This window comes from Haemorhous mexicanus, chromosome 15, assembly GCF_027477595.1.
Source record: "Haemorhous mexicanus isolate bHaeMex1 chromosome 15, bHaeMex1.pri, whole genome shotgun sequence".
In the NCBI taxonomy this organism is placed as follows: Eukaryota; Metazoa; Chordata; class Aves; order Passeriformes; family Fringillidae; genus Haemorhous; species Haemorhous mexicanus.
Window position 1 is genome coordinate 2,389,743 of NC_082355.1, and position 23,475 is coordinate 2,413,217.

General features: G+C 48.3%; 2 protein-coding genes across 2 annotated transcripts in view; both read left to right on the top strand.

Moving 5' to 3' along the window:
- Positions 1 to 16,600, top strand: part of ERGIC1 (endoplasmic reticulum-golgi intermediate compartment 1) — a 56,101-nt gene extending 39,501 nt beyond the window's left edge. Inside the window, exons 6-10 of the mRNA XM_059860107.1 lie at positions 305 to 409; positions 3,520 to 3,580; positions 4,630 to 4,730; positions 7,335 to 7,457; positions 12,935 to 16,600. Coding sequence (XP_059716090.1) covers positions 305 to 409; positions 3,520 to 3,580; positions 4,630 to 4,730; positions 7,335 to 7,457; positions 12,935 to 13,042 — 498 coding nt within the window. The 3' untranslated portion in view covers positions 13,043 to 16,600. The remainder of the gene's footprint in view (positions 1 to 304; positions 410 to 3,519; positions 3,581 to 4,629; positions 4,731 to 7,334; positions 7,458 to 12,934) is intronic.
- Positions 16,601 to 18,012: 1,412 nt separating this feature from the next.
- Positions 18,013 to 23,181, top strand: RPL26L1 (ribosomal protein L26 like 1). Its single transcript, XM_059860108.1, has 4 exons — positions 18,013 to 18,104; positions 18,898 to 19,070; positions 20,518 to 20,658; positions 23,010 to 23,181. The coding sequence occupies exons 2-4, from the start codon at positions 18,903 to 18,905 to the stop codon at positions 23,136 to 23,138; spliced, it is 438 nt and encodes a 145-aa protein (XP_059716091.1). The 5' UTR covers positions 18,013 to 18,104; positions 18,898 to 18,902; the 3' UTR covers positions 23,139 to 23,181.
- The last annotated feature ends 294 nt before the right edge of the window (positions 23,182 to 23,475 follow it).

Consider the following 23,475-nt stretch of genomic DNA (forward strand, 5'->3'; position numbering starts at 1 on the left):
GAGCAAGAGAGACAAGAATTTTATTTTAATAGGGGTGAAAGACATAGCCTTAAGTGCTGGGAATCCCTGGAGCTGGGAGTGACCCAGTCATCATTCCCTGCTCAGGACCATCAGCAGTGTGGGGGTGCCAGACTCCGGGGTGCAGGACTTGAGCGCGGTGGTGTTGGTCAGCTGCAGGAAGGTATCACAGATTCTTCCACCTTCCTGGATGGATCCAGGCATTCCCATGTCACACCACAGAGCCTAGCAATGCCTTGAGGGATAAAATGTGAAATCCTGTCTTCCCTGTCGTGGCTAATTTTAGGTCCCTGGTAACTTCCACGTGTCGACGCACAGCGCGACGGCGCAGCCCCAGAACCCCGACATGACTCATGTCATCCACAAGCTCTCATTTGGGGACAAGCTACAGGTGAGTCCTGAAAATTCCCTGGCTCTAGGGGAATGCAGTGAGAGTGGTTTAATATTAGACACTTTAGTTTTATGGAAGGCCTGGGTGTCCCTGCAGTGTGAGCTCAAGGCTGGAAGAGTTCACAGCTGCCACCAGCTGGGGCAGGAGCAGTGTCCAGTCACAGAGAACTGTGCTGTGTTCTTCTGAAACTCAAAGTGCTTTTGGAAAACTCGTGGAGAGAGTTAGAAATTAGGGTTTGTGGCTCAGCAAAATCCTGGTTTTAGCATGAGCACAGCAAACAAACCTTTCTGCCTTTGTGGAGGAGCAGTGATGCACTCAGGGAAGATGTGTGCTGGCTACTGTGTTCACCACAGCAGCAGTCAAGCTCTTTTTAATTCACTTTACTCTGCTTGTATAGCAGACACCTATTAGTCAAATTTGCTCTGTGAAACACAAGTTAGACTTAGCACTGCCAATTCCCTGCTGGGAAGAAGCTGAATGCATGCACTTGCCCAGTGGATAGAATTTCACCAGGTGCTGCAAGTTATGTAATATTACCTGATTTCTCAATAAGGACAGATTACAGCACTAGCCTACTTCCAAGGAGCTGCCCTCACAGGTGGGAGTTCCACATGTGCACACCCAGCTTGAGACTCACCCTAAATATTGCTTACCTGTAGTCTCTCTGTAATCTTCTTTCCTCAGCACAGACGTCTCATTAGTCTGCTCCTTGTACACCCACTTCCAAAACCCTTTTTCATGCTAACAAGTCTAAGCATTGCTTTGTAGTCTTCTGGTTCTGCTCCCGGCTTCTTTTAGGAATTATCTTGTGTGGGAACGAGGAAATATTAGCGTATAAATAAGCTTGGCTTAATGTCTGTAAAGCACACTGAGATTATGAAAAATAGGAGGTGAGTGGTAATGGGGAGTTGTGCAGCCTGCGTGGGAAATGGGTGCTCTGAGGGAGCATTCCCATTGTTTTATCCTGGAGTGCTGGGGTAAGGCAGCTGGAGTGTGAATCAGCAGGAGGAGGAGCCTGGAGAGACGACCAGCACAAGTGTCTTCAGTTCTTGTGGTGAGAAACCTGTCTGGCAAATGTGGAGTTGACTGGGGCAAGTTCAGAGGAGTATTTTCAGAGTTGGGGATGACTGCTCGTGGTCTGAGTGCTCAGGGAGGGAGCACGTAGGTGCTGCAGGCAGGCAGCAGTTCAGCAGCACAAATTAAAGAAGGATATCTTCACCAAACAGGTGCTACCACGACTCAGCAAGCAGTGAGAGCCAGCAAGTGTGGGGAGCTTTAAATCTGTCTAGGTGCACCTTTGAATATTTCAGGTTGCCTCCAGCTGCTTTGATGTAATAAAAGTTTATATTCCTTACAGAGGGTGAGGAGCTTCTCATTCACTTGAGTCATGTGCTGGGAGTCTGTTCTTTGTGGGTTGGGACTGACTCTGCCACAGTGATCCACTGAGGGACAGGCTGTGTTCTCCAGAAAAAACAGTCTCTCTGAAGCAGAGATTTAAATATCATGTGGCACTGAATGAGCTTTGAGTCTTCATCAGTACTTTGTGCACAACAGTGGCAGACTTCCTGCAGATTTTCATCCTCATTGAGATGAGATCAGAATGAAAACCTGCAGAATTAAAACTCATGCAGTGAGTTCCTGCATGGCAGGAAGGAGAGGGATGAGGAGAGCAGGAGATGATGCCTTTTCACTGTCAGGGGTGGACAACTCTCCTGACAAGGTTAAAGCCATGATTATTCAACACCATAATGTAGAACTCAGTAGAAATTATGATTAAAAATGCAACATCTCCTATTTCCACATCTCTCTCTTTACTGGGTAGGTAACCCAGTGTGGAGGTAGGAGCTCATTGGTTTGAATTTTGGTCTTGATGAGGGGAAAATCTACCAAAAGTTCAAAGTAGACCTTAAAGTCTCTGGCCCACATATTCTGTAGGAGACTTCTTAGCTGTATCAAGAATGGAACACAACACTGTAGCCCACTCCAGGGCCTTCCTTTTCTTCTTATGCCTTTTAGAGTGAGTAAAGAATGAGCACAGCCTGCAGATGTAGTTTGGGAATGGTGGTGGTTGTGTGAAATTCCAGCAGAGCAAAAGGCCTTGCAGCAGGATCAGCTGTTGCTTTTGCTCTGCTCCTGCTCCCAGCACCTTCCAGTTGAACTTGCTGCTGATTTTGTCTGTCCAGAATTTCCTTTCTGCTGAGCAGAGCTGGTTCACTTGCTGCTTCCTCCCTCATCCACTCTGTAGTGCTGGGAACAGGGAAATGTCCATGGGGATGAGACAGACACATGTTGAGAGGGTCTGGGAAGGAGATGGCATTGCCATTGGTGAGGTGAAACTGTCACACCCCTGACCAAATCCTCCTTCCAAACTCTTCTTCCCTATTGTCTGACTTAAGGTCAGGAATTTCTGGGTTGTGGAGTTCTTTGTCCTTTTTTTGTACCTTGTGAGCAGCACAACCTCTGACCTACAGCTGCTGCCATGGGCTTTTGGAGTTCTGGAGAGTTCACACGTGGATGATTCTGTTGCTGGAGATCAGACTGCAGGTCACAGCGTGTGCAGGGCATGGAAATGCTCTTATTCTGGGCAAACAGATACTCACAGGTCTGAAATCAGCTGCAGGAAAAGCTGAAGGGATGTCAGTGCTGGGATGTGTCCTCCCCACCTCCAAGGCTGATGAGTTGTACAGACCCAGCTGCCCTGACACCAGCCACCTTTAGAGGAGAAAACTGCTGAGTTTTAACCCCAGTGTGACTCCCATCTATTTCCCTTTCAGCCTGATAAAATTAATTTCACAGTAAACTGCAGAGCTCTTAGGAAATACCTCACGGTGAAAATTTCACAACTGGCCTCTTCCAACTGCAATTCCTTTAGCTTTGGAGTGGTTTTGGAGTTTCATCTTGTAAGATGTTGTGAAATCAGCTTTTTCACTTGGAGCCAGCCACTGGGATGATGGTCACTGAAAGATATTTGGGGTCATCTTTCACTGGGTTGAGGCTTTGTTTTTTGGAAGGGTTGAATCAGGCTGATCCCCTGGTTACAGGGTAGGGAAGCAAAGGTCAAGAGTATCAAGTCAGAGCAGAGTTTCTTCATCCTCCTTTTTGCTTTCCAGGTCCATAACGTCCACGGAGCTTTCAATGCCTTGGAGGGAGCAGACAAGCTCAGCTCAAACCGTGGGTATTCCTGGGACTGCAGCTCTCAGCCACCCTCTGCAGGAGGGAAAGCAGGGCCATTCATGCAGCACTGCTGTATCCAGAAGTCTTTCATTTGCCTCTTTAGCCAAAATGATCCAGACATTGCTGGCTGACATTTCCATTTCCTGCAGTGCTACAGAAAAGGCTTAGCCCAGAAGGTCCTTTGCAATCCTTCTGGAGTTTTTTATCCATATCCTGTTCCTGTAGTGTCCCTCTGCTGCTGTTACTTCCACCAGAACTTCGCCTTGTACTTGCAAATTGCCTTGAAATTTCTGCTCTGTGGATGGAAAGAGGGACAATGTCACGGCCCAGCACAAAAAGGAAAATTCAGTGCATGCTACAGTTCAGTATAGAGAGTTGTCTCTCAAGTGTTCAGGCTCCTCCAGGACATCAGTCCTGTCCATTTCTTGGAACAAAATTTCTGTGGCTGTTCCTGAAGCTATACAGTTGTGGTTTGGGTTTTTTTTTTTACCTCCAGGAGCCAAATGTCATCGTGTTACACTTGGCTAGAGGATCCTTCGGAGATGTCATTTAGAATTCTGTTTTAGAACTGTTTTAGCAGACACAAAAAACAGAATGGGCCATTTAAATAATGAAAAAAAATAGTTAAGCAGCTGTAGGAGAAGGAAGATGAGAAAGTAAGAAAGAAATGGAAGTCCACAGGTTGTGATACCTCAGGTTTTTAGTTAAAGTGATCTCAGTGGGCTGCAGCCCTAACCTCAGCCAGTTCCTGATTTAACCAGGCTGTTTGTGGTGGTGATAAAAGTGTTACCATTTATAGTTGCAGGCAGTTAGTAAGATTGGAGTAACCCAGACCTTGGGTGGGTTGTGGTCCTACAGAAGTGGTGGGCGGCTTCTGGTGTCACCCAAGCACCTGCCAGAGTTCTGAGCAAAGGGCACCAATGTGGCATGGGAAGCTTTGTCCCTGAGATAAGGAGGAGGGAGTCACCCTGTTTTGTGACTTGTTCTGTGGGCTGGCTCCTTTCTCTCAGTGCTAACGTGTCCTTCCCCTCCTTCCCTGAGCACAGCCCTTGCCTCTCACGACTACATCCTGAAGATTGTGCCCACGGTGTACGAGGACATGGGCGGCAAGCAGCGATACTCCTACCAGTACACCGTGGCCAACAAGGTAAAGCAGCAGCTGCCTGTCCACCCACAGGCTCCTCTCTGCACCCCAGGGGATGCTCAGCCACCGTTCCTCCCCTCCTGCTGCTCTCTGTGCCCTGTGGGTTTGTAGGTGAGCAGTAGCCTCTGCTGGGAGAAGGAGGAACTGAAGCTCCTCAGAGTGGGGCTTTTCCTGCTGCTGCTGTCTGCCAGGGTTGGGCTTGGGAGGGCTTGTCAGGGCAGGTGCTGGTGGTGCTTTCATTGCTGTTCTCCCTCCTGGTGTGCTCACCTGTCAGTTAGCTGATGAGGATTTCTGTAAATTGTGTGGGAGGTGTTTACAGGCTGCAGGAACTCCTCTTGTGCCTGGCAAGGTGCATCTGAATGGAAACTGGAATCCAGCTGAACACACAAAACATCACTGACACCTGGGTTTAGTAACTAAACAGTCTCACTTGGGATGGATGGATGAGACAAATAAATCAGCAGAGTTTTTAGCTTTTTACAAATGTTTGTTTCAGACATTAAGTCACTGAAATATGAGCTGGTTCAGTATTTCACAGTCCCTGCATTATGATAGTGAATAATCACAGAATCCATTAGTTTAGAAAAGATCCAAGATCACCAAATCCTACCAGTGACCAATTCCCACCTTGTCCCCCAGCCCAGAGCACTGAGTGCTGCATCCAGCATTTTAATAATTCAATGTATTGAATTTTTTCAAGGAAAAAAAAGGACCCTATTTACTTTTTACAGTAGAAAGCATCTTCCAGTTGAAAATTATTTGCCATTCAGGTGCTAAATGAAAGTCCAAAATCTGTTTCTAATATCTGATTACTTCTAGTTTGCCCTGACTGATAATTAGGCACACACTCTCCTGGACTAGTTCTCAGGTTACTGTTCCTGACTGGAGACTTTTGGGCTTGCTTGTGTGGTGTGTCCCAGGGATTTGGACATCTCCCTCTGTTCAGATTACAGTGTATTTGTTCTGCTTAATGTCACAACTGCTGTTCTGATAAGACTCCTGTGACAGGAGTTCTGAAAGTAATTTGGAAAATAGCAGGAGCTTTTGACACTTCTGTGAGCTTGGCTGCATACTGGGGCATTCAGCCAAGTCTGACTCATTAGGGCAGGATTGCTGGTGGGGAGAAGGGGAGAGGAAGGAAAAAATGAGGTCAGTTCTGTCAAAACTGAGGTGCTGAGAAGCACTGCTGCCTCTGTGCTTTCTTCTCGTGGTGCTTCAGTCCTTCACTCCACACTGAGCAGTGGGAAAGGGAAAAGGGAAGCCCCTGGACCAGTCTGGCACAGAGTGGCTGCTATGAGGAGAGTCTGTAGGGAACAAACTCTGTCTCCTCTCTTAGCTCCCATGTTTCCTCCCTTCCCACAGAACCACTGTCCCAAAGTGAGCTGCAGAACTCCAATAAAAGCTTGAAAATGTCATGACTGGGGACTTCTGCTTCTCTTGTCATCATGGGATGAACCACCTAAAAATAGGGAAATTTGGGATTTATATGAGAAGATTGAAGATAAATGCTGCTTCACCAGCACACAGAGCTAAATTAATTTTTTTTTTTTTGTGTCATGCTCACAAGTGTCCTGTTGCTTGCTCTTTTTTTTATTTTTCTGAAGTATTTGAGGCTGTCTTTGTCTCTTTGTGAAGGAGAATTGCACAGGAGAGGAGATGTGAGCTGGCAGCTTGTCACAGGGCTGAGGGAGGGAGAGGCAGCCTGTGCCATGCTGGGCTCTCCTTGGACTGGGGCCCCAGCCTGCTTTCCTGGGATTTTTCTTCACCCTGTGAATGTCTGAAAACTGATAACTATCTCCACTGACAGCACAGACAAAATATTATCTCAGGAAGATGTGGCTTCAGTTCCCAAGCTGGTGTTGGTACTGGGCAGTGTGTCCTGCTGGGTGCTGTCCTGTGGCTGTGGCTGGCACTGACCTGTTAGGAAACAAATGGATTAAAGGAGAGTGGCACTGGAAATCTGGAAGGTGTCTCTCCCAAAGCAGCCTGGGATATTTTTTGACCCTTTGCCAATATTTTTTGACCCTTTGCCAGTATTTTTCTGTATATAGTTTCATCCTGGCTTTCAGCACAGGTTTTAAACATGGTTCCACATGATTCATACTAAGAGGGCAAAGCACTCCCATTGCCAGTGGGGAGAGAGCCTGACAAAGGAATGCAAGGACAAGGAGGGATTTTCAGGTTCTTACAAAGTAAATTCCATTTGTTTGGTGAGTGATTTATATACAAAATATAGACATACAGAACTTCAACTTCACCTGCAGCCAGGCTGTTTGTATTTAAATAGAGCAGATCTAGGATGGAGAATCAATGACAGCCTTTCTGTTTAGTCCTGTAGCTCTGAATGAAGATGAGACTAATCACCATCACTCTGTCCCCAGCTCTGTCATTACCAGGCTGGAAGGAGATTGTTTTCCTCTTTGATAAGGGTGGGAGGTGAGCACTCACACGGGAATTCACTGTTTGCTGCTTTCCATCTGGTCACTGCTACAAAACAGTGGGGTGAAGGCCAAACCCACGGGGGCAGTTTTCTGGCAGACACTCTCTGGAATGAGCTTGCTGACATTTTGTGCCATTTTCCCCCTTTTTCCCCCTGGTTTTCCCCAGGAGTACGTGGCCTACAGCCACACGGGCCGCATCATCCCGGCCATCTGGTTCCGCTACGACCTGAGCCCCATCACAGTGAAGTACACAGAGAGGAGACAGCCTCTCTACAGGTTTATCACATCGGTGAGTCACTCTAACCTCTCCTTCTCCCCTCCTCTGCCTGCCTTTCACTCCCTCCTGAGCCTTTCTTGCCCAGAGGAGTTGAGTTTCTGCCTCAGGGCACTGTGACTGGTGGCATAAAGCAGCACATCACTGGGGTGGTGCTGCACTGGGAGGTGAGTGCAGTGCTCTGGCAACTTGATTTAATAGCTGGGCACAAAAAGAAGGGAAATTAACCTATTCCAGAAGGGTCAGGCACTGTCTAGGCGGGATGGGCTCTCTTGCAGCGTGCCAGAAGCTTGGAAGTAAAGCTGATGTGGTGAGCAGGAAAACTGCAATAAACTGCTCAGTAATGATGAGATCAAATGTGCAGAGAATCTGGAATGGTTGGGATTGGAAAGAACCTTAAACTTCATCTCATTCCACCTCTGCCATGGCAGGGACACCTTCCAGTAGCCCAGGGTGCTCCAAGTCCTGTCCAGCCTGGCCTGGGGCACTTTGAGGGATCCAGGGGCAGCCACAGCTGCTCTGGGCACCCCCCACCCTTTTCCAGCCCAAAGTCATCCTGGTTTCTCCAGAGGGTCTTTCTTTGTTCCAGTGTGGGAAGGAGAACTGTTAGGTGACAGAGCTGCCTTGTCCTTGCTACCTGCTGTTATTTGGGTGATTTTTACAGTAAATAGGAAAAAAACTGGCAGTGGAGATTTTATCAGCAGCCACTTCTCCCCTCTCCTACAGGACATTGATTTTATTTCTTTTTACACTGAGTTTTACTCAGTGCTGCTGCTTGGCTTAGTAAGGAGTGCCAGTTCCTGGTATTTACTCCTGAGTAGAAGTGGAGAAGAGCTGCATTATCAAATTCCAGAGGTGTTCCATTTAGATGTGTCCAGAGAGCATCCTGCAGTCCTGATCTCAGCATCCAGAACAAAGCTGTGCTGGCCAAACTGCTCATTAGGCAAAGAGCTATTTAAAGATCCTCCAGAACTTTAAAAAAAAAAAGAAGTGTCTTCAGGGAGTTGGCTTAAAATTGAAGCTCCAGTGAGCTGTGCCAGTGAGGCATGGTGGAATGTGAAGCAGTTGATAAATTGGCTGCAGTGAAGATCTCAAATTCTGATTTTTAAACTGTTTGACTGTTTAAACTGGAATTCACATAAACTGTGTGGTGGAGTTGCACTTCAAGATTTTGATTTTGCAGCTTTTGATAAACAGCAAGTTCCCTTCACTGAACTTTGGACAGTGAACAGAATGCACAAATAACCAGATAAGGGGGCTTGAAGTAAAACCTAAATGTCATGGTGAAAGACTTTCTCTGATTAGCACATCTACTGGGCTTCAAAACATAATCCTAAAAAAGGTCAAGCATCAGCATTTCATGACTTGGCATCTCATTCTGCCTCTGCTTCTCTCCCTAAAGTTGTGCTCCCAGAAGTTTCTTACACATCTTGTTGGGGGTGAGGGTGTAGAGGTGCAGAGGATGTGAGCCCCTCCAGCCCTGCCCTGTTTGGTGCCATGATCTGTTCTTCAGCCCCATGATCTGTATCTCCAGCCTGGCCTTCTGCATCACAGTTGCTCTGGAGACCAGTTCGTGATGAGCAGCCCTGGGCTGAGGGCCAGCAGGGGCTGGGCTGGGCCCTGTGCAGTCATGGAAAGCAGCAGCTTGTTCAAAAACCACAGGACAGGCTCTGGGACTGGGGCTCCTTCGCTGTTTGCTTGGGCTGCCCTGGGGCTTTCAGTAAATTCAAGTTAGTGCTGGCCTGGGGGTGATCCTGGGGACTTCAGAGAGGCTTCAGGGGGTCAGTGATGGAGGGAAGGACACACAGCTGAGGGCTGATCCCATGGGAGAGGGGTGCTGGCTGCTCAGCAGAGAGCCACAGCATCTCCTGCTGCTGCTGGCAGGGTTATCTGATGCTCTTTGTCACTCATGGCTTTGCCCTCCCAAACCTCAGCACTGTGGAGAGCAGGGTTACAGCCCTGCAGCAGCATTCCCACATCCTCTCTGTCCCCATTCTACCTCATGCCTGCTCCTTAGATCTTTGTGGGGTGAAGAATTACCCTGATTTTCTGTACCATGTGAGAGGTGCTTCCTGTGCAAAGGCTTTGGTTTAAAATAAGGGTTTTTTTTTTTTTACTTTGCATGTCATGCTCAAAAAAGGTCAGTACTAAACAAGGTTTTATATTTCTTGTGGGTCAATGCTGCCATGCCACTGTTCCATGAGTTTGCCAGGGATCTGGAGTTAACCACAGACACTCAGCAGAGTGTTAAACACAGGGGGTTTTTGCCTGTCAAACTGCACTGCTTAAAATCAACTCATCCCTCATAAGGAGAAGCCATTCAAGACCTCCTGGTTGAGGTTATGGAGCAAGGGGAAAAGTTTCACTGCTGAAAATTCATGAGTTCCTGTCAGTGGCCAAACTGGAAGAAGGTTTTATCAGGAGATCAGTGTAGGGGCTGGGAGAGGAGAGCAGGCAGAAAAGCAGCCAAAGTTCTGCTGAGGCATTCCAATTCAAAGAAAATTTTTTTTTCCTGGTATGAGAGGACTCATCTGGCCTCTGGGTGTGAAAAAAAATTAAACTGGAAATAATGGAAGGTGGGAACTGGAGCAGAGTGGTTGCAGGCAGAGTAATTTCAGCCATGGGAGCTGGTACTGACAGGTGTCACAGGTTCAGTCCTGTGGCATTTTTAATGCCAAATAATGCAAAATGTGCTGAAAATCTCTGGGTGGGATTCTGCAGCTTACCTTCCTAGGAATTGCCTGAGGGTCCTGCTGGTCCCCTCTGACTTTAAAAGTCATTTTCAGACTTTAGGACACCCCAGAGGAGCACAGTCATGTGTCTGACACTTGATTTCTGTCACCTTGCTGGCAGCCTTGCCTCCTCCTGTGTATCCACTGGTGTTCTCCTTTGGGCACCAGCCTGCATCCCACTCTGCTGTGATCTCCTTCTGTTCAAGGTGCATTCCTCGTGTCCTGAGGCCCTCACTGCTGGGATTATTCCCCTTCTGTGTCTCTTTCCCTTCATCCTTTCCTGGCTGGGCCTGATCCCACAGACCTCCTGGAGCTAAAGGCAGATCACTGCCAATAACTCATCCCATCAAACCCTGAGAAGTGCCTGATGCCTTCCTGTGCTGATCAGAGCTGTGCTGACCAAGGAACATTTGGTGCAGCTCCTGTGCTGACCTGGAGCCCAGCACTGGTCACAAGCCCTCCAAGCCCTTTTTTCGTCACCAGGACTCCAAGCTGTGTGTGCAGGAGGTGCCAGTGCCAGGTGTGTGTGACTCATCCCCACTCAGCACTACAGAGCTCTGCAGATGAATTTATTGTATTTTTTTTTCCTATTCCCCAGCCCCTTGTGCTGCTGCACTGAAGTCAGAATTTCCTGCCTGTGATGCAGAATCTGCGTGTTGCACGGGGTTTGTGTTTGTGGTGTGACATCTCCCGTCAGCTGAGCTGCTCTGAGCTGAAATGACCCAGCTCCATGGTGGGCATTTCCCTGTGTCACACCCCGAGGGACAGCAGGGAGGGGGTACAGGAGCAGGAGCTGGACTTGTCCCCTAAAAATCCTGACTTTGCCTCAGGTTTTAGCAGCTGGAATGCTGAGTGTCCTGCAAAGCCCCATTTCCTGCAGCTCCTTGTTTCACTGAGCTCACTGAGTGTTCCTATCTTGGGAATAAATGCACATGGAAAGGAGCTGCAGTTCTCACTGCCTTTGCTCACCCTTAATGAGCTGTTTGTTCCTTCCCTCAGTGCTGCTGCTGCTCCTACGTTGGGTTTTGTCTCTGGCTTTGCCCATGGGGTGCTGTGTGGGAGCACAGACGTGGCAGGCTGTGTGTAGTGTGGCACCAGTTCCCTTCTGGGCCTGCTGTGTTGCACTTTTATAACGTTTATCATGGAATCATTTAGGTTGGAAAAGACTTCCAAGGCCATCAAGTCTCAGCTGTGCTCAATCCCCACCTTGTCCCAGAGCCCTGAGTGCCACCTCCAGCCCCTCCTGGGACACTCCAGGGATGGGGATCCAAACCTCCCTGGGCAGTTCCAGTGCCTGAGCACCCTTTCCATGGGGAAATTCCTGCTGATGTCTGCCCTGGCCCAGCCTAAGGCCATTCCCTCTCCTCCTGGATGCCCACCTGGCTGTCCCCTCCTGTCAGGAGCTGTGCAGAGCCAGAAGGTCCCCCCTGAGCCTCCTTTTCTCCAGGCTGAGCCCCTTCCCAGCTCCCTCAGCTGCTCCAGACCCTTCCCCAGCTCTGTTCCCTTCCCTGGACACGCTCTAGCCCCTCAGGGTCTCTCGCCACGAGAGGCAGAGCTGGACACAGCCCCCATGGTGTGACCTCCAGCACAGGGGACAGTCACACCCTGCTCCTGCTGCCACCCTGTTTTTGATAAAAGAACATCTGAGTTCTGCCCAAGACTGGCTTCATACAAACCACCTGCTGGGGAGGCAGAAGTCAAACACCACAGGAGGGGAAGAAAGTCCCAGGGTGCCACCAGGCAGTGTGACACACCACATTGCAACCTGAAAATGTTAGCAGCCATGTTCTGATTACACAGTTCAGACTTCCCAGCTCCCACCACTGTGGTGCTTTTTTAATTTGGTCTTTTATGTTGTGTAGGATGAGGTGGTTCTGAGAATAACAATGGGGTTGTGAGGAGGGGAACAGGATGTGGAGCTTATCTCCTGACAAGGGCCTGCCTGGGAAAAAGGGGATTTGTTATGAGCTAGGAGCTGAAGGAGAGAGCAATCCCAAACCAGTGAGCCATTGTAGCAGGGAAATATTTTGTTTTGTTGGTCTTCTCCAGCCTAAATGACTCTGTGATTCTATTTCCACAATGACTCTGGTTCGACAGAATACACAGAATATTTCTGTGTTTTTGTAGCACTTGAGAAGTGAAGTAGGCTGTTCATGCTGATCAGGAGATCAATTTTTTCCCTAACTCCGTTCTTGGAAGTAATTCCATGTTTTAATTTGACCCAAGATCCACATCTTGTGTGGAAAACCCTGTCCCACAAAGAGTTAAGTTGGCTGCTGTGGGCAGCCCTTGTCATGGAAGGTGTTAGGCAGAGCTGTGGTGTCCCTGGCAGCTGGGTTTCTCTGGTACTCACTGCCCTTCACCTGCTATTTCAGAGTCTTCTGCCTGTTTGTAAATGGCCTTGTGAAACGGGGAGAAGACTGCAGGACTGGTGTTTATAACAGAAAACAGTGTGGGAAGGTGTGAGCACCACAGAGCTTCTAGAAAGCTGAGCTAGGTGGAGTCCAGCCCAGAGGGAGCAGTGTCTGTGCTCTGGGAGCTGGGATTTGTGCTGGGCTCAGGCTGTGAGGAGTCCAGCACTCATTTATTCCATGCAGGGAATGGTTTTTGTGAATGATCCTCATGGAATTCCATCCCCAGTGCTTCCCCACTCCTTACTGTGCTTCCAGAAGACAGCCCAGCAGCAGGACCCCTCCTGCAGTTCAAGCTGTGTAGAAGTTTCCCAGTTGCTGACAAAGGTGTTTGTCTCTGTGATTGCAGATATGTGCCATCATTGGAGGAACATTCACTGTAGCTGGGATCCTGGACTCCTGCATTTTCACAGCATCAGAGGCCTGGAAGAAGATCCAGCTGGGCAAAATGCAGTAGCAGTGAAACTCTAGCCTCGACTCCAAGGACAGGAGCAAAGATTGAGAAATCTACCACTACCTGTTTTTGTCTTTATTTTCTATTTGATTGAATCAGTATGTTTTTCTCTAATCAGGCTGGTCAGTGAAGACATCTTCAACAAATCAAAGAAATCTCCATGCATTTCAGAGCTCTGAGAGGAAAAATCAGTGGAATCAGGGTGTGGATTCCCTCCCCCCAGAAAGAGAGGTTGAAATGCCATTTGAGATCTAAGTGAGGATGGCAGTCTGTCCTCTGGGAGGTTCCTATGGCAGTGTGCAAACTAGGGAGTAGATGGCAAAGAGCTGAACTGTCCTGTGGCACTTCTTGGAGTTCTGTTGGATTTGCATGATCAGACAATCGACTTTTGTATAGGGCAAAATTACACATGAGGAAGAAATTCCACCCATGGTGCCAAAAAGGTGATGTATCTGTTGGTGAGGAGTGGAAAGTGTTAGTCCCCACAGCAAACCTAAGAGACAGAGGGCAGAAATAACATCAAGAAATGTTCTGTGCTTCTGTTGAAAGCTCAGTTGTTCAGATACAACCTTTCTAACCAAGTGAAAAAAGAACAGGAAGCCTTCCCCAGCTACCTTTTCCTAGGTAACCTGTGATCCCAGCAGTGGAGGGCATTTCTTTTACTCTGGATGTAAAAGTGGTTTCATTCCTTCCCACTGACTGAATATCCAGTCTTGTGTTTACAGGTGGCATGAAGTAAAAACCAAACTGAGCAACACAGTTTTATGTGGCCTTTGCTTTGAAAGGGAATAGTTGTCTTTACAGCATTAGCTTTTCTTTCTTCTGTTTCTCAACACAGACCACCCAAAAGTCTGGATTCTGCACTTCTGCTTTATTATTGTTGTTGTTGTTGTTTTTGAAAAGAGGTTTTATATTCTCTGTGCTCAGAAAAATGGTGCAGCTCTCTGGGTGGATGAGCACAGCTTCCTCTCTTGCTTTGTGTGTGTGTATGCAATACACCTGTCAAACACAGGAATTCTGACTTTTCAGGATTTAAGGTGCCTCTCTTTTCCTTTAAAACTCAGCCAGGCATCTTTTCTGAGCCCTGGGCTGACACTGCTCTCCCACAGGTACCCAGGGCAGCATTCCCACAGGCTGACCCTTGCTGGGAGTTTTGTTTGATCCCTTAAAAAGATTCCTGAGCTTCCCTGTCCATTCCTTCAAGCCTTGTCTTCTGGAGCCTCCAAAACACACAGGTGTGAGGGGAAAACTCCTGCCAGGGGTGTCTTGCATGTCATTTGGTCTCAAAAATGAGAGCAGATGCCCACCAGTGCATTTTCCAGAGCCTCATCAGTGTTCCTTGAGTAGTGACAGTCTCTGCATGCCTTGTGAATGTCTCAGCTGAGGATACACAGATTTTAAGTCTTTCAGGATGGATTAAACAAAAATAATCATAAAATGAAGATCTTGAACTCAGTGCTCTAAATTGTAAGGTGGGTGCAGGGTTTCTCTTGGATGATATCCATTGCCTTTTCCTGGAGGCAAAATATCCAAGCTTTATGCTGTGATGATATGAATTGTTGAATATTCAGTGTTATTGTTAGAGTCAGATGCATTTCAAAGGAATTCCTGATTGTTGAAATTGTCTCCTTGCTTTGGGAGCAGGGAAGGTGCAGCCAATTTTATCCACCCACCAAAAAGCAGCAGCCAGCTCCTCTCCCCCTGCCGTGCTCTGCCCTGCAGGGACTTCAAACAGCATTGGAATTTTTCATTTTTCCCTGTTCTTTGGACTGATTGCCCTTCCTTTAGATGCAAACTGGATTGTGGAACTTCCTGTACCCCTTCATGTATGGGTAGATTTTTTTTTTTACTTTTTTTTCCCCCCCCATTTACAAAAATGAACTTTTTCAGTGAGATGCTTGTGTTCACCTGGGGTGTGTGTCCGTGTGCCTGTGAGTGGAACCCTCTGGCTGTGGGATTTTCCATGGCAACTGCTTCTCCTGCTGGCTGAAGGATTTCCTGTAATCCACTGTCACCAGCTGAAACTCACAGCTAAAATGCCCTGATTTTTCCTTTTGGAGTTGGTCAGTCTTTGCTGACAGCTTGGGAACAGTGGATCACAACAATGACATTTTTAATATTTAGCATCTTTCTTACATTGGGATTTATTTAGTGCATTCTTCTCCTGAGCTGGGCAAGGAGAGATCTTTGCAGTACAGTTCATTTTCTGAAATTTCTCCTCTGGTACAATTTCTGTGACACAAACAAAGGTGGTTGCAGATTCTTTGTGTCCCCTGGTGTGTTATTCCCATCCTTCTCCCCATTCCCTGTCTGTATTAAACTGCCTCCTGTGCAGTCCAGGCCAGTTCTCTAAACCAGACCAGTGAAATTGGTTTGTTTGGGGTTGGTTTTTTTTTGGAAGTAACACACTTCAGTGTGCCTGCTCTCTCTGCCAAAACATCCCCTGCAATAAGGTAATAAATCACTTTTTTTTTTTTTTTTTTTGTCTTTTTTTGCAAAATGTGGAAACCAAATTGTACTGAAGTTCTGGCAGGAGAAACATCTGTACCTGGGTTCTCTAAACCAGGTCTAAGCCTTTGAGAGCTGCCAAGCCAAGGCCACTTTCTGGGGCTGTGGGATTTGTGGGGAGCTTGTCCTGCAGGGTCACACCGTGGTACTGCACCGTGTGTTTACAGCACAATCTGCTCTTCATCCCCCCAGGTGTGAAAGCAAGGCAGTTACTGCCTCTGCACCCATGGGATCTCACTTTTATTCTGAATTTTCTGAAGAGAAAATGAGCTTAGTGGTGCTTTTAAACAAACAAACAAAAGAATTTTGAGTCAGAGCAGAAGGAAACCCTCAGTTGTAGGGTTCTGGTTTTGCCCTTTCAAGTCAGTATTTTGCTAGAAGAATTTGGGTTTCCAAAAGAGACATCTCTGTAGGAAATGTTTGAAATTCCCACTTTAAATTATTCCCTGTAACTGCAGACTCCACCCTCCAGTGAGAACTTGAGGCATAGGATGCTTTGCAGTGGTGGAGTTAAAACCTCCTGGCACTAGGGAAAGTTACTAGGTGTATTCTAGGCAGTATCTGGACTGCTGAAGAGGACTTTTAAAAGAAAATAAAATGGAGATGGGGTACAAAAATCCAGGAGAGATGAGTCTGTGAATGTTTGATCTGATCTCTCAAGTCCTTGCATTTATGTGCGCTGTAAAAATTGAGATCTGCAGGGTAGGTGGCCCTGAGTGCCACCAGCTCCTGAGTGTTTCTCATTTATTGTTCCTTCTCTGCTGGGGCTGGGAATGGCTGTGATGTGTCTGCTTTCCAGGAGCTGTTTGAATTTGCAGAATGGGGGTGTCAGTGAGGGGTTTGTCCCTGGATTGTGGGAGAGGGGCAGGGAGGAGGAGCAGCCCTGCGTGCCTGGTACAGCGATGTTTAAAGCACAAGTCTTTTACATTTCTACAGTGGAGACTGTTAAGGAGTTCTGGCATTTGTCTTTTTAATTTGCAACCTTATGTTAATAAACTATTAGCCTTTTTAGTTCCATAATTAAAAATAAAACTCTTACGTGTTTTGATTGGCTTCTTGTCACACTCCTGTTGCAAAATCAATCCAAACAGGCTTTTTTTTTCTTTTCTTTTTAATTATGATTTCAGTGAGCTGAGCGTTATCACACAATGAAATCACTGGGAGCCAGGTCACTGTGGGGAAAGTTAGCACGAGGCTCTTTTGTAATCAGCCCTGAGTCATGTCTGGACATTCAGTGCTTGGTTTTGTACAGTACCAAGTGTCCCAGCTGCCCTGTTTTTAAGGAAAGGTGAATGAATGGACTGTGCTTGGGACTTGCTGGCTTTGCCTTTAGTCACTGTGCTCCTTGGTATGTGAAATAACCCAATTTTTGTTCCCCCCCCCTTTAATGTCCACTTAGTCTTGCTTCATAACTATTTGGAAATAAAGGCTTGAGGCAATTTCTGAAGGTGGAACAGTAAAGGGTTACAGCACAGCGAGTTTGGGCTCGGGATATCTGCACCATCTTAAGCAAGCAATTCCCTTTATTTTGGGAAGATCATTGTGAGAAAGAGATCCTGCCTGTTCCAATGACTGGAATTCACATTTCCACAAGTGATGGGTGCTGCTGGAAGTCCCTCACTCTGTAAATGACAAATAAAGGCTCTGGGGAAGGTGTTTGCCCAAATCTCAGCCTGCTGCAACTCAGTCTCAAACTCTTCCAGCCTATCTTTATAAAAAACCCAGCCCAAACCCAACCAAGCCAATCAACTGGGTAATTTCTACCAATTCTCATTGAGAATAAATTAATCTGTGTCCTGAAAAGAGGTACCAGGGCCACGTCTGCCTGCAAGGGGAATGGTTTGTGCAGGTGAGCTGGGTTACGGGGGCAGGGGTGGAGGTGACAGTGGCACAGGAGCAGGGGCTGGCAGGGAGCTGGTGTCCCCTGGGGCTGAGGGACACGGGACTGGTGTCACTGGTGTCCCTTGGGGCTGAGGGACATGGGACCGGTGTCACTGGTGTCCCCTGGGGCTGAGGGACACGGGACAGGTGTCACTGGTGTCCCCTGGGGCTGAGGGACACGGGACTGGTGTCACTGGTGTCCCTTGGGGCTGAGGGACACGGGACTGGTGTCACTGGTGTCCTTTGGGGCTGAGGGACATGGGACTGGTGTCACTGGTGTCCCCTGGGGCTGAGGCTGTGTCCTGGGTCTCGGTCTCACCGAGATGCGCTCCGGCTCTATCCCCGCTCTATCCCGGCTCTATCCCTGCTCTGTCCCGGGTCTGTCCCCGCTCTATCCCGAGTCTACCCCGTGTCTGTCCTGAGTCTATCCCGGCTCTGTCCCGGCTCTATCCCCGCTCTATCCCGGCTCTATCCTCACTCTATCCAGGCTCTATCCCGGCTCTGTCCCGGGTCTGCCCCCGCTCTATCCCGAGTCTATCCCGGCTCTGTCCCCGCTGCAGCGCTGCCCTCCGGCCGCCAGGGGGCGCGGCGCTGGGCCCGCGGCGGCGCAGGCGGAAGCGGAAGCGGAAGCGCCTCTGGCTCCTCTTCCGGGCGGGCGGCGCGGCGGCGGCAGCGGGTGAGGCACCGGGAGCCGCCATCCGCGGCCATCGGGGCTATCCGTGGCTATCTCCGGCCGGCGGGGCCTCCGCGGGGTAGCGGCGGGGAGCGGGAAGGGGCTCGGATGGCCGGGGGGCGCCCGGGGCGGCGGGGCAGGGAGAGCTCGGGCTCCGGGGGGAGCTCGGCCTCCTCAGGCTGCGCTGCCCTGGTGCGTTCCTGAGTTAGCGCAGCCCAGCCCGCATGGGAGCTGCCAGGGTGTGCACTCAGAAGTTGGGGGAGTTGAGTAAAACCAGCCTTTAATTTAATTTATCCTCGATTTAATTTATCCTTTGCTGTCAGGATCAGTGATGCCCTGACAGGCAGTCCTGTAGCGCAGCTGTTAAAGTTTAGGAAAGGCCGGAATTATCTTGGATTTGCAGATGTGTTACCTGTACGCTGTGGTGAGGAGCGTTACTGGAGGTGCTGGAGCAGTGCTAGTTCTCTGAGCAAGCCCAAATTACACAATTTTACAGATAGATGTAAATGAGAGCGGTGTGACTGCAGGGCAGCATCCAGGTGTCCTGAGCGCTGGGAACAGGGGGCTTCGGGTTAGAAGAACGGTTTGATGTGCACGTGTGTCAGTCACAGGGTCACTGTCAGCCAGGGCACAGACTTCAGCCTATTTGGATCAGGGTCTGTTGGTCGATTCTGGTATTAAAAACCGCTTAAATTGCTTTTTAACCGCGACAGACTCTGTGGGCATGGGCACAGAGTGTGTGTGCTGTGAGCACCTCTCCAACTGCCCTGGGTTTGTTTTTGGTTTTTTTGTACAGCCAAAATGAAGTTCAACCCTTTTGTGACCTCGGACCGCAGCAAGAACCGCAAACGGCACTTCAATGCCCCCTCCCACATCCGCAGGAAAATCATGTCCTCGCCCCTGTCCAAGGAGCTGCGGCAGAAGTACAACGTGCGCTCCATGCCCATCCGCAAGGACGACGAGGTCCAGGTACTGCCCTGCCACCCCTGAGCTTACTCCGGGGAGTTCTCAGCGCTGGGAAGGGGCTGGAGCAGCTGAGGGAGCTGGGAAGGGGCTCAGCCTGGAGAAAAGGAGGCTCAGGGGGGACCTTGTGGCTCTGCACAGCTCCCTGACAGGAGGGGACAGCCGGGGGTGTTGGGCTCTGCTCCAGGGGACAGGGACAGGAGGAGAGGGAACAGCCTCAGGCTGGGCCAGGGCAGGCTCAGGGTGGGCACAGCAGGAATTTCCCCATGGAAAGGGGGCTCAGGCACTGGAACTGCCCAGGGAGGGTTGGAGAGCCCATCCCTGGAGGTGGCACTCAGTGCTCTGGGCTGGGGACAGGGTGGGGAGGGGGCATAATTTGGATTTGATGGTCTTGTAAGTGTGTTTTTCAAGCCAGCTGAGTCTGGGATTCTGTTTTCACGTGCAGCCTGTGCAAAAGACAAGGACAAGACAAGCCGATGTTGGTGCTGGAGCTTTGCCTTCAGCATGGCAGAAATAATCTGAGTTAATCAAGTCATTACTTGGGCTTTCAAGTGTTTTTTAAATTCACTTCGTTTAAATTCATTTTAAATTCACTTCAGTGATAAGGGTGACACAGGTGTGCTGGCGATTCTGCTGCACTTCAGCTACATGCATTGATCATTGTGCTGAACTAAAAACTTTCAAACATAAAGCACAAAGCAAAGAATTGTTTCTTTTTTGTAGGCTGTTTGCTACCTGTGATATTTGAAAGATTGGATTAGAAATTAGTCCAAGATAAGTGGCTTTCTTATATAGAACACAATGATAGGTGAAAAATGAGGGTAAAAACTGTTAAAAGTTGAAATCTGGCTGCATAGCTACAGAGTGTGGTGCTGTTCCCAGGGGACAAGGGAAGAGAAGAGAATCTTGACTCCATGTCTCAGAAGGCTGATTTATTATTTTATTATATATAGTATATTAAAAGAAAATGGCATATTAAAACTACACTAAAGAATAGAAGAAAGGATTTAATCAGAAGACTAGCAATGAACAGAAAGGAATGATCATAAAATCTTGTGACTGACCAGAGAGTCCAAGACAGCTAACTGTGATGGGCCATTAATTAAAAACAACCACGAGACCAATCCAAGATGCACCTGTTGCATTCCACAGCAGCAGAGAATTATTGTTTACATTTCGTTCCTGAGGCCTCTCAGCTTCTCAGGAGAAAAGATCCTAACAAAAGGATTTTTCATAAAATCTGTCTGTGACAACAGAGCTCTCCCAGTAGGGTTTACTGCAGAGAACGTGGGGGAGAAGCACCATCCTGATCTGTTACATGTTCTGTGTTAGTCCTGCTGAAATTGTCAGGTCACTCGTGTTTGTGGCTGGGGCCTGTGCAGCTCATCTGGTTTGTGAGATGGGCTGGCTGTTCAGGGCTGCTCCTGGAGCTCGCTGTGTGTGCTGTGTGCAGGTGGTGAGGGGACACTACAAGGGCCAGCAGATCGGGAAGGTGGTGCAGGTGTACAGGAAGAAGTACGTGATCTACATCGAGCGCGTGCAGCGCGAGAAGGCCAACGGCACCACCGTGCACGTGGGCATCCACCCCAGCAAGGTACGGGGCACCTGGGGCTGCCTGGCACAGCTGGGCCACCTGGGGGCTCTGGGATTGGGTGGGGCTTGTTACCAAGTGGGGGGAATGCACCTGGAAGCTGCTCCCTCTGTGCATCCCCAGCCTGTGTTTGGAAGCTGAATCGTTGTTTAGTTTTGCTTTTGTTTTTTGCCTTTGCTTTCAACCCCACTCTGATTCAGGGGAAGACTACAGCTAAAAAATTTAAATGTTAGTTTTACAACTAATTCTCATGTGCAAACAGCTCTCCTAACTGTGCAGTGTTATTTTAATAAGGTTGATACTATGACTATTTTAAATATGATCATTTTTTTAAATTAATTTGTTAATATAGTTCTAATAAGTTTTACATGCTGCACATCCCACTCTTAGCACTAAAATAAGAATAAATCTCAGTCTTTGTTCCAGAACATACAGAAAAGTGTTTCTAGTAGGAATATATTAATCTGGGCATAGTTGTTACAAAATCTGTGGATGCAGAATGTTTGTTAATATAAAAAGTAATCACTTTGTTTTGCTTCTGCCTCTTGCACGATGGTCAATATCAATGCAGACTGGGATATAAACACAGGCTGGGGATGCACAGATGGAGCAGCCCTGGCAGAAGGATCTGGGGGTGCTGATGGCCGAGAGCTGGAGCTGCCCTGTCCCCCAGGAGCCCCCCATGCCCTGGGCTGATCCCCAGTGGGCAGCAAAGGGTCTGGGATTGTGCCCCACTCAGGTGAGACCCCACCTGCAGAGCTGCCCCAGCCCTGGCCCAGCACAGGAGGGACCTGGAGCTGCTGGAGAGAGCTCAGAGGAGGCACCAGGGGATGAGAGGGATGGAGCAGCTCTGCTGGGAGAGCTGGGATTGTTCTCCTGGACAGAAGCTTTGGGGCAACCTCATTGTGGCCTTGCAGTGCCTGAAGGAGCCAGCAAGATGGAGAGAGAATTTTGCAAGGGCCTGGAGGGACAGGACAAGGGGAATGGCTTCACACTGACAGAGCAGGGTTAGATGGGATACTGGGAAGGAATTGTTCCCTCTCAGGATGGGCAGGCCCTGGCACAGGGTGCCCAGAGCAGCTGGGGCTGCCCCTGGATTCCTGGCAGTGCCCAAGGCCAGGCTGGACAGGGCTTGGAGCCACCTGGGACAGTGGAAGGTGGCAGGGGTGGCACTGGATGAGCTTCAAGGTCCCTTCCAGCCCAAACCATGGTGGGGTTCTGTGAGTAACAAATGGAGATGTTGCCTCAAGGAAATGTTAGGGTGTCACAAGGAGAGATGTGAGTTGAAACCCTGAACTCCTCATTGTTTCCAGGAGTAGAAACTTTGGAATCTTGCTAAAATACATCTTTGAAGAGATTCATGTTTTCAAAGCATAAAGTGGATCACTTAGAAGCGTCTCTCATGTTTGCTGTGTGGCACTTGCACTGGATGAGGAGGTGATGGAGAGGCTGAAACAGATGCTCAGAATTGTGATTGTTCTTGCAGGCAATTGTGAACTGAATACTTCTGAACCTGGGTTTAGCCTGAGGTATTTAGAGCTGGTGAAAACCAGGCAAAGCCTGTTTAGATCATAACAGGAAACATTTCAAACTAAACACAAGAACTTGCCAGAACCTGGTTTGAAGCAGATGAATTCAGTCTGCTTCAGCCTTGCCACGTGGGCACAAAGATGGAAGTGTTGGTGGAAAAAATCCAGTTGTAACAGGTTTTCTGGTGTAAATGGTTGCTGTGTTCAGCAGAGGGAGGGCAGAATTATTCCAAAACATCACGACTTGTGTGCAGCAACAACATCTGAGTGACAAGGTGACATTGTGGTAGAGCCAGTGCATGTTTCTGTGTGCTGAATAGCAGTGAGAAAAAGAATTTTCTGCTGCTTCTTCACTCTGGGAAAATTTTCATTAATTGGGGACTAGACTTCAGTAAAGCTTTGCATAAAAATTCTGGTTATTAGTTCACAGAGCAGAGGAATGTTTTGTGACAGCCTTGCAGAGTGAACAGTTTGTACCTCTCCTGGGCAAAGAGGTGGGAATTACAATTGAGACCTAAATGCACAATGAATTGAGGAGAAGGTGTGCCTATGTGGCATTTCTGGGACTTGATTGTTAGTTCTATTTTCCAGGTAGTGCTCTCAGTAACACCAACACAATTTCTTTGCCAGTTTGAGGAGGCAGGAGCAGGAATTGTTGGATAAATTCTCCTTTGGGGGAGTGATGAGGCAAAGGAGAAGCTGTGGCTGTCCCTGGCAGTGTCCAGGGCCAGCTTTGACTGCTGCCTTTGTGCTGGTGGGATCAGCTCTGTGCTCAGGTGGGTTTGGGACTCTCCCAGGGAGGCTGAAGTGCTGTGCTCTGTGCAGGTGGTGATCACCAGGCTAAAGCTGGACAAGGACCGCAAGAAGATCCTGGAGCGCAAGGCCAAGTCCCGCCAGGTTGGCAAGGAGAAGGGCAAGTACAAGGAGGAGACGATCGAGAAGATGCAGGAATAGCTGCTTTCCTGATTGACACCATTAAAAAACTGCTAAAATTCAACCTGTTGTGCGTCTTCTTTCAAAAATCTTCTTGTGTCCTGCTCTGCATTTAAATATTCCTACTTGTCTTTTGACTTTGTAAAAAATACTCTAAATTGAAAAGCTCTTTGTACCTTTTTGTTATGGAAAAGTTTAGAAATGCTTCAACCAGCCTGAAACAGCAGTGCAGTCCTGAAACATCCATCTCAACAGTCATTGTATTTGTGTCTTCATTAGATGTGTCCATGTTTTTTTTAATATTAACATGTTAATTCTGTGCACTGTATATGTAATTAATTTGGGTCTTACATTAATG

Bases quoted from the DNA above. Each gene is read 5' to 3' on its own strand.
- RPL26L1 (XM_059860108.1), top strand. From the start codon at position 18,903: ATGAAGTTCAACCCTTTTGTGACCTCGGACCGCAGCAAGAACCGCAAA. The intron at 19,071-20,517 runs GTACTGCCCTGC...TGCTGTGTGCAG, and splicing joins GCAAGGACGACGAGGTCCAG to GTGGTGAGGGGACACTACAA. The intron at 20,659-23,009 runs GTACGGGGCACC...TGCTCTGTGCAG, and splicing joins TGGGCATCCACCCCAGCAAG to GTGGTGATCACCAGGCTAAA.